This window comes from Gadus chalcogrammus, chromosome 6 (genome assembly GCF_026213295.1).
Source record: "Gadus chalcogrammus isolate NIFS_2021 chromosome 6, NIFS_Gcha_1.0, whole genome shotgun sequence".
NCBI lineage: Eukaryota > Metazoa > Chordata > Actinopteri > Gadiformes > Gadidae > Gadus > Gadus chalcogrammus.
Genome location: NC_079417.1, coordinates 2,058,459 through 2,074,886, shown reverse-complemented (window position 1 = coordinate 2,074,886; position 16,428 = coordinate 2,058,459). Strand labels below are relative to the sequence as shown.

Below are 16,428 nucleotides of genomic sequence, written 5' to 3'. Positions count from 1 at the left end.
GAGGTCAATTTGTGGTTAACACAGTGTCCAAACAAGGAAAAAAACTAAAAGCCTGATCTCCAAGTCCCAACAGTGTACCAAATAATGCATGTTTTTCCGTCCTATATTTTCTACACTCCAGAAAAACATGTTTTACTGTCTCAGAACTCCCACATTCACATAAACCAGACACTACAATAAATAAAAAGTGATTTAGCCCACAATGACCCAGCCTTAATCTACACAGTTTAACTGAATCCCTACGGGACTGTCAACTATAACACAACGAAAACAGGTCAATAACACAGTAGGTGGTGAATTATGTCTGTAGAGTCCACCACAAGACTATACTTTACTCTCCTCATTGAGCCTCCCGAAATGTCTTTACACTTTGTTGCTCAAACTTAATATTACTCTTCTCCTTGAGCCTCCCGAGATATCTTGCGATATTGATATCCCACTTCCCCCCTGCGGACTGTTTTAGTTGTTTTATTTTTCTAAGGTTTTGTGTGTATGCTATGTGAGACTGTATGCTGCATGCTTGTCTTGGCCAGGACACTGGAAGAGATGTTTAATCTCAATGATTTATATTATTTTCAATTAACCAATAGTAGTTGCCTTGCATTTTAAAATGTCAATGCATTTATCAGCCCTGAATAACAGTAAAAGCTATTAAATAATTGATTTGCATGCATAGTAGGCCTATACTACACTTTCCATTGAACAATTACCCCTGTCAATTACAAATAGATGTCGAGCACGCGCAATGCGCGCGCGAAAACTCTGGTAACCATCACTTAAAACAAAGTAATTAAAACACAGTGGTCCCTCTTTATCTATTTAATTATAAATATTGAGTTTGATGTGTAGTGCATAGCTTGGGTTGTTTGTAGGGGTCATTTACATCTAATCATTTATTTTACATTTAAATAAATAAATGTGTCGGTGAAGGAGGTAGGCCTACTCAGCTGAAAAAATATTAAAGAGGGGGTACACCTGTAAAGAAGGTCTGAGAAGCACTTCCCAATATACTGTATTCTACTTGGCTTTATTGGGCGGGAAATCTGGTCCAATCTGGCAACACTCTCGACAGGCGGACCTCACAGCCGGGTTGCAGCCGTGTGCTCCAAGGGAACCCCATGGTTGTTCTCCTCCCCACAGCTCAGCCCAACATCGTAGTATACTAACAGGTATTCAACACATTAAATACAGACGAGAGCTCACTGGAGATTCATGGAGTGAAAGCTAACGGCGCTATCATAGCTTACTCACCGGGGGAGACACTTTAAAGTACGGTCGCAGTTAGCTTAGCCGATGCTAACGGAGCCTGACTGCAGTGTGGCCAGTATTGTTTACCTGGCTAGCTTGTTAGCTCATAGCAAACTAATCTATCGGGAATAAAAGAGCGTCTGCTGATCAACTTCCTATAGTCTAACAGTCTTCAACACGAAGATGAGCCTTTCTGTTGTTTCAAACGAGTGTGTGTGTCTCGTCTGTATGACTTCACAAGATCTATTGCGGTGTTTGTATCGCAGTACACAGAGCCAGGGACCCCATTGGTTGATGATTGGTAAATAGTTGACTTGTGGTCGGCCGGGATGTGACTAAAATCATCGTTTTAGTAAACACACCACAGATGTAAGGACACTGCCTAGACACTGCATAGCCTCCACCGTAACCCCCCACCGTCTCTTGCCCATAAATAAAATGCATTGTTATTAATATTATTAACTGTTGTGACGGATGTGTCCCCCCAGAGATGGAGGCTCCTCCGGTCAGCGTCATGCCCGTCACCGGGGGCTCCATCAACATGATGGAGTATCTGCTGCAAGGTAACGGCAGCGGCACGGCCACCTGTATTCACCTCAGTGAGGCGCAGGGGAGTCTGGATCTAGGGTTATGTTTGGTATTTTGTGGTGTGATTTGTGTTTCTGAATTGTGTAGCTAGAATTACACCCCAAAAAAAGTCTGACTCTAATAATGTATCGGACTACTTATCTTACCAATACCATGTCTAGTACTGAATGATATTGTCATCAACCAGATGAATGACAACCCTGCCTGGGAGCCTAGTGGGTGTTTATGGGGAGCCTATGGGGTATTTATGGCGAGCCTATGGGGTATTTATGGCGAGCCTATGGGGTATTTATGGTGAGGCTATAGGGTATTTATGGGGAGTTATTATGGGTAAAGTAATGGGGGATTGATTCAATGGGGTTTAAATTATGTATCAATGGGTGGACAACTAAAACGATTTGCCTCTCTGTGTTTTGCTCCAACAACATTGCGTTGTCGTCCTGTAACAATGACAAAAATGAACTGTACTGAAGTGAACCCAGTGAACCTGGGGGGGGCGGGGGGGGGGGGGGTTCACTTCAGTACAGTTCATTTCTGTCAAATGACAAAAAACGACATTAATTTTTGTCAAACAATGACAAAAATGAAGTGTACTGAAGTGAACCGCCCCCCCCCCCCAGGCAGCGTCCTGGACCAGGCCCTGGAGAGCCTCCTCCACCGGCTGCGGGGGCTGTGCGACAACATGGAGCCGGAGACCTTCACGGACCACGAGCTGGTCTACCTGCTGAAGGGCCAGCAGGGCAACCCCTTCATCCTGCGGGCGCGCCACTCCCTGTCGCACCCGGCCGCGCCCTGGCACCTGCGCTACCTGGGCCAGCCCGAGGTGGGCGACAAGAGCCGGCACGCGCTGGTCCGCAACTGCCTGGACGTGTCGGCGTCGCACAGCCTGCCCGACGTCCTGAACGAGATGGGCTTCCGCATGGACCACGAGTTCGTGGCCAACGGGCACGTGTTCCGCCGCGGCGCGCTGAAGGTGGTCGTGAGCAAGCTGTCGCGCGTGCTGGTGCCGGGCAACACGGAGAACACGGAGCGCCTCTCGCTGTCCTACCTGGTGGAGCTCAGCGTGCTGGCGCCCGCCGGCCAGGACACTGTGTCGGAGGACATGCGCAGCTTCGCCGAGCAGCTGAAGCCCCTGGTGCACCTGGAGAAGATCGACCCCAGCAAGCAGAGGCACTGAGGCCGCCGGGGGGCCGGCCCCGGCCCTGCCTGGGTGCTCTGGGATTGGCTCTTGACTTCTGAGAGGGCGGGGCTAGGGGGGTCGTGATTGGTTGGAGTTCGGATCTTTGGATTGGTCCGTGGCTGGGTGCGCCCGGGGACGAACTGGACTTGGGGTTCTGTTGGTTGTTCCACCGCTAGCTGTGGTTACCCTGTGTTGATAACTGAAGAAAGGTTCACTCGCACAGAGTGGGACGCCAGTTAGACTCTTACGTAAGACCCCCATTTATTGTCTCTTACAGATTCATAGTAATAGATTCAACCATCTCTATCGATGTCCCATTGGTTTTTATTACTAGTATGTCAGTTTTTCCCTACACCCCTGTAGAAGCTCAGGGATTATTAAAGGGGGAGAAGATATTGCATTAGTTTGTCTATTCCCTTTGTATAATATCATGGCATTTAAACGTTCAAATGTCCAATGCTTTACTTTCCCCCCAAAACAGGCTGGAAACACACGTCCTGGTACAATGTGGATGATCTGCATCACTGTTACCATGGTGACTATGACATGACAAGAGACAATACGATTTTATTTTCTGAAGAATCTTGTTTGTGCGTTCGTTCTCGAGCTTTCTTACGATTTTTTTTTTACAAGTTAATAAAAAAAAGACCCAATATATGTTTTCTCTTGTCTGTTATTATGGTCAATAGGTACCGAGACCTTCTGACTTCCAGGTTATTTAAATCGACCAGAAACCGAAATGTCCACAAGGGGGCGCCCCCGCTCTTCCCGACACCGCGGTATCAGGCTCAGCTGCCAGCCTCACATCATCGCCACGTGCGGTGCGGTTGCCATGGAAATAATTAGCCCTGAGATATGCACATTTCTTCCTCCTACTCTAATTAGCTTTCTCAATTGCTTAATGATACATAGACCTGTGTGAAAGCCTTCCTTTCTTCCTCTCACAAAAGCATTTATGTCCCCCGTTTCTACCTCTTTCCAGCGTTAACCCATTAGTGTCCCACCACGGCAACCGGAGACTGAGCACTAACACAGCGCCCAGCATACCTGCGTACTACGGCCTCGTCCGAACTCCTTACATATCCCCCGGCGGCTCAGCCAATCTAAAGTGATACATTACGGTTTACCGTGTAACTCGCATCCGGTAAATAATTAAAAAAGCAACATGATGCGAGCGCAGGAGATCTTCTGGGTGTTTCTGAGGGTCATCGTCGAGGCCTCCCGCGGAGGGTCGGTAATTGGCGGTTGAGGACAGGACACCCACCACGCATTGATCGGGTGTTTATCCGGACTAGGAGAGTGCGAAGGTGAAGACGTAACAACGCTCATATTGAAAAGAGTTGAAAGCCTCTCGGAACGGCGCCCATGGGCAATGCCTTTAATAAAGGGATGTTTAATTTGGGGTGGACACCGAACTCCAACCTGCTACTTAATGCCGTCCGTCCACTAGCAGATGCGGATAAAAGCGTGTAGGCTACTGTTCAAATATGAACATAAAGGACAAGATATTGTGACGCCCTAATAGACGAAGTAAGAGCAGGAGAAGGCCCGCAGATGGGAATGCTGGACGATTTACTGCGACCGTCAAAACGACGGCTGGGTGCCACTCGGAGGAGGGAGGAAGTGCGTCTCTCAGCTCCAGAGCTGAGTGGCGCTAATGTAGATCAGACACACGCAGGCTCCTTCCTCCCGTCTGAACTCGTGTTTAGCGGCCGTCCTCCCGGAACCGATCCAGCCTCCTGCCGGGAGATCGGAGCGGTCGCCAGCGTCCTGTTAGCCCCTCCTCCGCTGTGTACAGAGCGGTGTCATCACAGAGAGATGTGGAGCCCCTTTTTCTTTACAGACCCGACGTGAGGAATTTTGATGTGAAAGGAAGCTTCTCTCGTCGAATGTTGTTGAATGTGGATTTCTAGCGCTGGGCTTTCCTAACTCATCCATTTACATTTAGGGCATTTGGCAGACGCTTTTATCCAAAGCGACTTACAAAAGTACATTTGTCATAAGAAAGTGAAATAATATATTGCTGTCGCACTTTAAAGATGTTTGTAGAAACAAGTGCCAAGCATAATCGCTAGGTAAACCCTTTCCCCGTACCCAACAAAGAGGATAAGATACTGACTAACTCTGTGGAGGAGGGCCAATGTTATGCAGTGAAAAAGCAATCAAAAATCCTTAACAACAAACTTTGGCCGCTGATGCTGCCCACTTATGACTCTCGGACCACCGTTTGGAACCCCCTGCAGGCCTGGCTGATAGAGGTGTACGAAGACGTGTTGAACCGAGCAGCTGATGGATTTATTGCGCTAAACCCTTTATTGCTACAGACTGAAAGCAGAGCAGGTCTGTGGTCGGTAGGGCTGTGTCTCTTTGAGCTACTGCCACGTAACGGTAGCATGATGGAAACGTTGTATACAGCTATTATAGGCTGTTATTTAATCGCTGTAATAGAGTTCTGTAGTCGTATTAACACACAAAAAACGCCAGCATACATAAAAAGACAATCGTTAGTGGTCTGAGTTATTGAAGGTTGTGTTTTTCCCCACAGAACGGTTGATAAAGAACAGTATAGACGGGCATCGAACACAGGTTAAGCCCATCAGGGCCTGTGACACTGAGTAAACCACGTTTGCAGTACACCCAGATTCTCCGGTTGTGGTTTGACTTTTTTTAAGGTTTGACTTCAGTGTTTCATTGACATTTACATTTAGCAGACGCTTTTATCCAAAGCAACTTACAACCGTTCATGTACACATTCACACAACGACGGCGGAGTCAACCACGCAAGACGACAGCCATCTGGGCAGGAGCAGTCAGGGTGAGGCGTCAACCGGGTAGCTGAGCTAAACCAACCAGTCCCTCCCAGACCCCTTTGGTTAAAGCCTGCAGCGCTGATTGTCTCTGCAGCCGTCGTGCTCAACCCTAACGTTCATGCGAGGCCTGGTTCCGGGCCCGACCCCCGACAACAACGACTTCCTGCCCCGCGACCGGACCAGGAAGTCTTTAACGAGGTCTAAACTGGTGCGATGCGGGGTTAGCTCCTAACTCCTGGACGGGATCCCTCCTGCTTCCGCTGTCGTCGAGGGACCGTATGCTGGTTAAAGGACTGTGTGGGCGGGGCTTCTCCCCAGAGGGAGACCCAGGGGTCCGCCCCCTTGTGGCCCCCCCCCCCTCCCCCCACTGGGGGGGCCGGGATGAGGGCGATGCCTGGGGGAACCACAAGGCCGGCCCTGGGTCCGGGGAAATGTTGTGCTACTCTGGGCCATAGCGGAGGATATTGCTGGAGGCGGTTGGTGGGGTCCCAGGGAAAAAAGGGGTGGTGCCTCCTCTCGCATGAGTCAAAGAGGGGGGAACGAGGGGGGAGGAGGGGGGGGGGGGGGGGGGAGGAGGGAGGGGGGAGGCGGCAGCATTCCTTTGCGATGTGAATCAGATTCCGCGGTGCTGCCAGAGCGCTGGGTGACAGCGGGCCGCTGCTGCCGGGTCTTGTTGTTGCTCCAGTCCTCCGCTGGCGGGCGGGGTCCTGCGGCTGCGCGGAACGCCACGGCGTTCCAGGGCCGGCCGCAGGGATCCGGCAGGCAATCCCGCGCGGCCTCCGGAATGTCTGGTATGAGGCCCGGAGTGGCGGGCGGGCCTTGAGGACCAGAGCCTAGGGACAAGAGACTAGGATTGAGGACTAGGGACTAGAGACTAGGGATTAAGACTAGGACTGAGGACCAGAGCCTAGGGACAAGAGACTAGGACTAGAGACTAGGACTGAGGACCAGAGCCTATAGGGACAAGAGACTAGGACTGAGGACTAGGGACTAGAGACTAGGGATTAAGACTAGGACTGAGGACCAGAGCCTAGGGACAAGAGACTAGGACTGATGACTAGAAACTAGGACTGAGGACCAGAGCCTAGGGACAAGAGACTAGGACTGAGGACAAGAGACCAGAGACTAGGGATTAAGACTGAGGACTAGAGACTAGGGATTAGGACTGAGGACCAGAGACTAGGGACAAGAGACTAGGATTGAGGACTAGAGACTAGAGACTAGGGATTAAGACTAGGACTGAGGACCAGAGACTAGGGACAAGAGACTAGGATTGAGGACTAGAGACTAGAGACTAGGGATTAAGACTAGGACTGAGGACCAGAGACTAGGGACTAGGACTGAGGACTAGGGATTAGGACCGAGGACCAGAGACTAGGGACTAGGGACTAGGACTGAGGACTGGGGACTAGGACTGAGGACCAGGACTGAGGACCAGAGACCAGAGACCAGAGACTAGGACTCAGGACCAGAGGAGGACTGAGGACCAGAGACTAGAGACTAGGACTCAGTACAGACTAAGCGCTCAGGACTAGAGACTACAGACCTAGAGTACAGACTAGAGACACCAGGACTAGACGCTACAGATGGTGGACTACATGAATACCTGTGCCAGTCAGGGCTCGTCTTTATTCCTCCATCCGTCTGTCTGCTGTCTCTCCTTCTCTTCTTTTGTTCTCTCTCTCTCTGTCTCTCCCTTGATCTAGTGCTCTCTCCCTGGCGCTGTCTCCCCCTCTATATCCCCGTCTCCCCCTCTCCCTCTCTTTCTCCCTCTGTCACTCGGAGGTCTTAGAAGTGTCTAAGAGAGAGAAAGCACTTCAGTCGGGTCTGATTGAGGAGGAGGTGATGGTAGAGGAGCAGGTGATGATGGAGGTAGAGGAGTAGGTGATGGGGGAGGAGTATGCAAAAGTGGAGGAGTAGGTTATGGTGGAGGTGGAGGAGTAGGTGATGGTGGAGGTAGAGGTGGAGAACGAGGGGGTGGAGGACAGGAAGGAGGCGATCACCTCCATCCACTGTGTCTATAATCTCAAAAGTATGTTAAACCAGATCTGGATCCTAGAGTGACTCCCTATTTAAAACCTGTGGATCTGGACAGCATCACACATCTCATCAGATATCTCCTTAGACATCATTCAATGGGAGAAGAAGAAGAAGAAGAAGAGACACCTGGCCTGGTTCCCAGTCCCAGTCCTCCCAGTCCAACCAGTCAGAGTTTCTGGCTGGAGGAACTCATCTCTGGGTTTCCAGGAATTCAGTTGAAGTTCATTTTGTCGTGGGGTTGGGGTGGGGGAGGGGGTGTTGATTCCCTGTTCCCTGGAGGGGCGTCATGGCAACCCAGGGGTTAACTCCCTGGTGCGACGGTTAGGCGTTAGCGACATAGCGCTTTGGCCGTGATTACAGTGACTCCGGGGCCTGAGTCACCCTCTGAGACTCCGTGACACGCCACTCCACGTTTGAGGACACGTGCTATTTTCGACACACTCGTTTCACAACAACAAAATCCCTCCTGTCTGGGCGCACGGTGGTTTTTCTTTCGTCATTGCGCAATGTTTAAGTGTAGGCTGCAAGCGCTGCGCCGGGTGGGCGGGGCCTGCCGGGGCTCAGCCAATGGGCTGCATACGAGCTTGCTTTGGTTGGCTTGACACGTCTGGCTCCTGAGCAGACGAAAATAGATGAACGATGAATGATGTGTGTGTGTTTACGTTACCTGACCGAGCCAGGGTTCAGGTACGACACGAGTTGGAAACACGAACAAGTTGAAGATAACCTGTTGAACAAACTAGTACTAATGTGTGTGTGTGTGTGTGTGTGTGTGTGTGTGTGTGTGTGTGTGTGTGTGTGTGTGTGTGTGTGTGTGTGTGTGTGTGTGTGTGTGTGTGTGTGTGTTTGTCTGTGTGTGTGTGTGTGTGTGTGTGTGTGTGTGTGTGTGTGTGTGTGTGTGTGTGTGTGCGTGTGCGTGTGTGTGTGTGTGTGCGTGCATGAAATCAGAAGTTGTCGCTAAAAAATCAAATCGAACAGAAGGAGCGCATAAGTGAGGGTTATGTGATCTGGTCGTCCCCCCCCCGTCCCCCCCATACTCACCTTGACGGCAGGTGAGTCAAGGTGCGTGTCGTCTCGTGACGGATGTGACTGCTGCTGCAGTCCGACCTCAAAAGACCACAGGTAGAACCACGTGACACGGCGTGGTTCTCTCACCCCTCTCGATCACTCTTTATCTCTCACTCCCGATAAAAACCATCACATCCCGCCCAGTTTAAAAACCAGAAAGTATCCGAACCAGATCACGTTATATCATCATTATTTATCGTTATAAATAACACATTTTTACATTTATAATTGGGCATGGTTTTTCCTATTAATTGATTAATTGGCTGAGGTCAATTTAGCGGTTTAAAACAAGGCGATACCAATGTGACGTTCACGTGACGCGGTGGTTATCATCTATAGTGTCCGCGTGTTATCCTACAGAATTGATCTCGCGTGCGAACTCCCCTCAACCGCCTCTCCACCGCGCGCGCGTCATCGTGGGGCTCACGGCGACGCGGCGAGTTGTAAGCAAATGAGGACGTGTGTGGAGACCTGACAGGGGGGAGGAGGAGGAGGAGTGAGGAGGAGACCGGGAGCCTCACATGTGCGTGAGAGAGGAGCCCAGCGGAAGGGCGTGTGTGTGTCAGTGTGTGTGTGTGTAGCCGGTGTCTCGCGGACGCAGAAAGTGGAGGAGGAGGCAGAGAGGTGGAGCTGACGGAGCTGACGGAGTATAGTGGGTGATGCTTTTTTCCTCTTCTCACCCAGACTGGAATGGTATCGATCGGTCACGTGCGCACGCATCTCCATTCCGGTCGCAGACAGCGGGGCGCGAGACGCTGCGAACGGTTCTCGCGTCTCGTCAACGAGGGGGGATTCGATAAAACAACCTCCTTTCTCCGGGTTTTTTATGGCTTCTCGCTCCGTGGATGTCCTCTAAACCCGGAACCCCCCCCCCCCTCCCCGGGTACCCTTCACCGCCGTCTACCTGCGCGTGATCTCTCTCTTATCTGGATTCTCATCTGTTGCTGTGGCTCCGGCGGGACTCGACCCTCTCCCGGGATGTAGAGCACCGATCCATCACCCAGCACCTCCCGCTCATCACCTGAAGGGACAATGGACCAGAGGCTGCTGCTGCTCTTATTACTGCTCTTATCTCTACACGTACGGCTGGGATTCCGTTCATCATGATTCCGGTCCTCCTCCGGTGAATAGCGCTCTGTAGATCCGCTCTCTAGATCTCTAGATCTATAGATCTGTGTAGATCTCTAGATCTACACACTACACGCTCCGTTCATTTCCCGGATTTCTACGTTAAGACCAAACCAACGAACGCAGCTCAGAAGGTCTCGTGGATATTTATTTTCCGGTTACCGGGTCTGAGCCGAAGACAGAACCATGATGGAGGACGGTGAACTAGACGCGCATCAGGTTGATATCGACTCGGATTTCGAGACGCAAAGTCGGCCTCGCTCGTGCACCTGGCCCGTCGCTCCGTGCCCGGAGGGCTTTCCTCCTCCCGGTGGGCGCGAGGTCACCGGCGGCGGCGGCGGGGGTCTGCCGCCGCTGCTCAGCATCAAGCTGGAGCCCGAGGACGTCCCCGCGTGCCGAGGAGCGGGGCTCGCTTGCGGGACGCCGGGAGGAGACCTACAGCATCCGGTCTGCTCCTCCCCGGTGCCTCCCCCCGGTTCCGAGGTGCACCCGTGCCTGGCGGGCGCCGCGTGCGACGCGTCCGGCCAGCTGCGTAAAGCCAAGTCGTCCCGGCGGAACGCGTGGGGGAACCAGTCGTACGCGGACCTCATCACGCGCGCCATCGAGAGCACCGCGGAGAAGCGGCTGACGCTTTCGCAGATCTACGACTGGATGGTGCGCTACGTGCCCTACTTCAAGGATAAGGGGGACAGCAACAGCTCCGCCGGATGGAAGGTAAGACGGCTTGGTAACGGGAAGGTTGCCCGTTCGATCCCCAGAGTGTCGAGGTATCCCTTAGCAAGCCGCCTCATCCTGACTGCTCCTGATGAGCTGGCGGTCGCCTTGCGTGGCTGACCCCGCCGTCGGTGTGTGAATGAATGTGTGCATGAATGGGTGATTGTCAGTGGCGGCGCCAGAAATAATTTGTTGCAGTTGCTTAACAGTTGCTGTATGAATTCAAGAGGTTGCTGGTAAAAAAAAAAAAACCTTGATCAAAACACCTGAATTTGGCAGAGACACGGCCGGGAAGACATTTTCGGCACGGGTTGGGGTGGTTGCGGTCCCGTACGAGGCAAGTTTACAGTAGGCCTACAGTAACAACACAGACTAATCGCACCACTGTGATTGAGTGTGATCGTATCATTTGACAGTTCAACGTGCGCTATCTTTCTCCCTCTCCCTCACACACGCACAGACATAAAGACGTAAAGACATAGAACAATATAGAGGAAGATCTTTAAGAAGGCCAACATGAAAATAGCCCAGCGGCATGTACACATTCACTGCTAGTCCAGGTGGCACTGCGGCCACACGATAACAAACAACATAGTTCAATCAACAGCCCGTCAGCAGTCCCCCAACTACAAGGTTAGCTGTCCTGTCAATAGTGGTGAATTGCACATCTCAGACCCACCGTCGCCACGGTACATTCCAAAGCATTCACATTAGTTGCGCGATACGTCTAAAATGTAGGCCTATGTGGAACATTAATACAATAGTTGCTATTATTGTTGATACTATTATACTTCATAATACTTCTATTAAGGGCGGATCATACCAGGCTACGATAAACCCATCCTTTGGCATGAGCCAAACCTATAATCTAGTTCTACTTCAAAACAAAATCACATGGGCCCCAAGTCAATATGCTGCGACGGGCAAACTTAATAACCAAACGGCCTACCTTAAATCGATGTCTTGATCACAGGACTTCTTGCAATATTCCACTTTAATCCATACGGTTTAACACACCAACATTGCTAGCAAGCATGTGATAACATTGTATTGCTAATTCAGAACTGTGTAGGCTACAATATTTTCTCATATTTGAAATGTTATTTGTTTTTCGTAAGACTATGCTATTAATGAAATTATTGTTTCATGTACATTAAATAATAATTAATTAATATTGTACATATTGCTTGGGATAGTTTGTGTTAATTGTGTGTATGTGTTTTTTTTTAATCTGTTCATGTCACTCACAGAGTGTGCGCATGCCCAACGCTCGGGAACTGGGCACGGTGAGGGGGAGGGGAGGAGAGGAGAGTCCCAGGCTGACTCGTGTTCATTTGAACGACAGTCCAGTCACGGCCCTGAAATGTTGACGCTACTCACTGATTATGCACTTAATCTGGTGATTCATATGACAGGAATGGTCGGTATGGTGACGGGTACCGCATTCGGCCATAGGTTTAGTTGAACTTATTTAATACCATTTTACGGAAAATGGCATTATTTCAAATATGTTGTTTGAGTTTGACAAAAAATCAGGGGTTGCTCTGGGGTTTCTGAGTAATTGCTTGGAGTTGCTATAGCAACGGCAAGCAACCGTTTGGCGCCGCCCCTGGTGATTGTTGGGCAGTATTGTAAAGGTCTCCGAGTGGCCACTGGTTAGAAAATAACAGTATAAATGCAGTCCATTTACCATTTATCTGGAACACTTATAGTGGGTTTACGGTTCAGGTGCGTGTTTGGAGAGAGTCGTTATGCAGACAGCGGGGTTCCTCCATGGAGACATGGGCTCAGTCGGTCTCTCTGACCAGGAGTGTGATCTGTGCTGTGGTGTAGTTACGCATGACCGGCGCCACGCGTTGCCTCGGCTCGGTTAATCACCGGGTCCCTGGTCGATCAATCCCAGTGAAATCACCGGTGACAGATTGTAAACGAGCGGTTAAGTGGGCACACGTGGTTCCAGTGTCAGTGTGACACGGCCGCGTGCTCCCGCCAAACCCACGAGAGTCTCGCGGGAACGCGCTTCAGGAGGGCGCTATACCTTCGCCTCCACCGCCTCCTCCTCCTCGTTCCGCGCGTCGCCGCTTTTGTTTGCGCCTCGCCGCCTCGTTTTCCGCTCTTCCATTTTCATGCAAATCGCCGCGTTCCCCGTGCACCGCGCCCGGTCTGAACAACCCCTTCCGCCGCCGGAGGAGGGACACTTGTAGCGGTCCATGGGTCAGCCCCTCTCTCGTGTGTGTAAATATTAAAGAGGGGCTTTCACTGCTGACCACGGACTGCTGACCGCCACTACTGCCTGGCCGAGAGCCTGGAGCCGCTGGCTGGACGTCTGCCCGGGTTATCACCCTCAGCCCCCCCGCCGCCTCCCGCCTCCCTCTCCCCCCTCTGTGTGTGTGTGTGTGTGTGTGTGTGTGTGTGTGTGTGTGTGTGTGTGTGTGTGTGTGTGTGTGTGTGTGTGTGTGCGCGTGTGTGTGTGTTTGTGTGTGTGTGTGTGTCTCGCCTTCCCTCCCTCTCCCCCGTCTGTCTCGGTGTGTGTGTGTGAGTGTGTGTGTGTGTGTGTGTGTCTCTGTCTCAGTCTCTGTCTCTCCCTCCCACTCTCTCTCTCACCTCCTCTCCCTCACCGCAGCGATCTTTGAGACGTCTCACCGTTGAGAACCGTCCAGCCTAAACCTCTGTAGGGTCTGTGACGTCTGCAGGGTCTGCGATAGTGCGAACGGCCAGCCTCAATACTTCTGAGGGCGTTGATCAATAGACAGACATCATCATGAATCATTGTGGCACACATCCGATCCTTAGTTTACCATTCCAACTCTCAAACATGTTTCATTTCACTTTTTTCCGAGGCCCTTTTCCGAACGCGGTGGCATCTACAGTTTATAGGTAAAAGCAAAAGACTCAAGACTCACTTGTCCAGAGTTCACCTAGACTCTGCATAGCCTACCCCCAACCCCCCCACACCCCTCTTCCGCACTTATTTCATGACGGTACATCCTAGCACTTAGAAACAGTACTTAGCATTGTGTAGCATCTTATCCTAGCTATCGGGGAATGGGTTAACCTAGTGATTGTTATTGCTTTGCACTCGGTTCTATGAACATCCTTACTGTACCGACAGAGATATACTGTTGTTTCTCTTTCTTCTGACAAAATGTACTCATAGTAAGTCGCTTTGGATAAAAGCGTCTGAGAAGCCTCACTCGCTGTGATGTTGTGGAGCTGTCGGTTGTGTTGTTTACGTCGCTGTGTAAGTCCACACCAGTCGCTAGGTCCGGCGCTAATCACAGCCTCCCGAGTGACCCTCTAAGCCCGTCTGTGGCCCCACACCGGCCTCAGCTGGCCCCGTGCCGGCCCTGGATGGCCTCACGCCGCCCTCTAGCGTGTCTGCAGGTAGACTTACCTCTGTTCTCCTCGCGGGACGTTAGCTCCCAGCGCTAGCCACGGAGCTAACTTTAGCCTAGCGTGATCTTCAGCGGTAATGCCTCAGCCGGCTGTTTGGAGGAGCTTAGATGAGGGTGTTGTGGCAGGGCCGGTCCCTGGGGGGCCCCTGCTGGGGGGGGCCCTGCTGGGGGGGCCCCTGCTGGGGGGGGCCCTGCTGGGGGGGCCCCTCCAGGTAATGACCGGGGAGGAGGAGGAGGCGATACCGGGCCAGACCACGGGTCACCCTGTGGTGGGCATGACTAACACACACACACACACACACAGAGACACACAAAGACACACAGAGACAGACAGAGACACATACACACATACACACATACACACACACACACACAGAGACACACAAAGAGACACACAGAGACACACAGAGACACACAGAGAAACACAAAGAGACAGACAGAGACACATACACACACACACACACACACACACACACACACACACACACACAGAGACACACACAGAGACACACACAGAGACACACAAAGAGACACATTGGGACACACTGAAACAGACAGAGACACATACACACACACACACACACACACAAAGACACACACACACAAAGACACAAAGAGAGACACACTCAGAGACACACACAGAGACACACAGTACACACAATGACATACATTCACACACACACACACACACACACACACACACACACACACACACACACACACACACACACACACACACACACACACACACACACACACACACACACACACACAGAGGCACACTCAGAGACACACACACACACACACACACACACACTGACAAAGACTGACTTACACACACGCACGCACGCACGCACGCACGCACACACACACACACACACACACACACACACACACACACACACACACACACACACACACACACACACACACACACACGCGCATACACCTTATAGATTGGAGTTAAGGATTATAAATGATTTATGTGGTGGTAATCAAAGTCATTCCCATGAGGCATTGTTTCTCACCGTCCTTAACCTTAATTTAACCATTTCTAGACCGATTCCCTAGCGTAATCATTTGTAATGCATTATGGAAAATAAGTATTAAAGTGTTACTTCATAGGGAGGTTTTATAAATATCAGTTGAAAATTGTACCATGCATATCTTATACATATCGTATTAAGGCCATATATGCGCCAGAAATCAGGGACAGAACGTTCATCTTGACTTCTAAACGCAAGAAAAACACGCCCATAAAAAGACATGGGGTCACGATGCCCTCTGGTCGGAAGACGATATAAAACCCCCGTCTGTGCCCGGGACTCCCCCCCCCCCCCCCCCCCCCCGACCCTGAGACGAGACACGTTTATAGTTCACTTTTACCTCAGAGCGTTCAACAAAAACACAACTCCAGACGATGTCGACTCAGAAAGGGACGCTCCGTCCAAGAAGCCGTTCAACAATTCACCGGTATGTCGTTTTATTTCGAAGAATTTATTCTTGGCACTGTTCTCCAAAGTCATCCAGGAAGTACGGAGGTCCGATTAAGTGACCCCTGATGGCGGCTGGCCGGTCTCCACGGCGACCGGCCCTCCTCCCCGTCTCCCTGGACGGTGGAAGGCGCGGTGATCAGATTAACCCAGCAGGGAGGGACGGCTTAGAGGTTTGTGAAGGAGCAGGAGGAGCAGACAGACCCCGCCCTCTCCTCTAAACACCGGGTGGGAACCTGTTGTTTACCGACACCTACCCGACGACCTGCTCGGGACAGACCCAGCACTTACCAGTGAGCACCTGTTGGGACGGCTGCTGCTGGGGGGGGGTGGGGCGCCTTGCTCAAGAGCCTACCGTAGGAGGGCGACATGTGGCTCAGGAGGTGGAACCGGGTCGGCTGGTAACCCGAGGGTTGCTGGTTCGATCCCCGGCTCCTCCTCGCTTTGAGTGGCCACTGGTTAGAACAGAGCTGTATTAATAAAGTCCAGTACTATCTACGGTGGGCATTGGGTTCGAACCCGCAACCACGAGACATGTGAAATGTGTTTATTTGTAAGATGCTGTATGTTGAGAGCTGTAATGGGAGAGAGCACAAACACTTAAGAGAAGTGTGAGAACCCAGCAGCTGTGGCCGGGCTATGCTACGCCATGTCAGTGAGTTTGATTGACAGGCAACTCCCTGAACCAGTCCGGGAACAGAGGCTCTGATTGGACAGAAATGAGCCGGGTCTGAAGCGAGCAGTCTCATACTGAAGCTCTGCAA

At 51.4% G+C, this 16,428-nt stretch overlaps 2 protein-coding genes across 3 annotated transcripts in view; both read left to right on the top strand.

The window, feature by feature from the left end:
• The first annotated feature begins 1,006 nt into the window (after positions 1-1,006).
• On the top strand, positions 1,007-3,710 carry med18 (mediator of RNA polymerase II transcription, subunit 18 homolog (yeast)). 2 transcript variants are annotated; one of them, XR_008895871.1, is made up of 4 exons: positions 1,007-1,169; positions 1,737-1,811; positions 2,457-3,264; positions 3,498-3,710. XR_008895871.1 is itself a non-coding variant. In XM_056592332.1 (3 exons), exons 2-3 carry the CDS (start codon positions 1,739-1,741, stop codon positions 3,011-3,013), a joined length of 630 nt encoding a protein of 209 aa, XP_056448307.1. In that variant the 5' UTR covers positions 1,007-1,169; positions 1,737-1,738; the 3' UTR covers positions 3,014-3,701. The 2 variants fall into 2 exon arrangements, 1 of the variants encoding a protein (XP_056448307.1); XM_056592332.1 differs by having other exon boundaries at positions 2,457-3,701.
• Positions 3,711-10,251: 6,541 nt separating this feature from the next.
• Positions 10,252-16,428, top strand: part of LOC130384232 (transcription factor SPT20 homolog) — a 15,699-nt gene continuing 9,522 nt past the window's right edge. Inside the window, exons 1-2 of the mRNA XM_056592341.1 lie at positions 10,252-10,776; positions 14,107-14,160. Coding sequence (XP_056448316.1) covers positions 10,252-10,776; positions 14,107-14,160 — 579 coding nt within the window. The remainder of the gene's footprint in view (positions 10,777-14,106; positions 14,161-16,428) is intronic.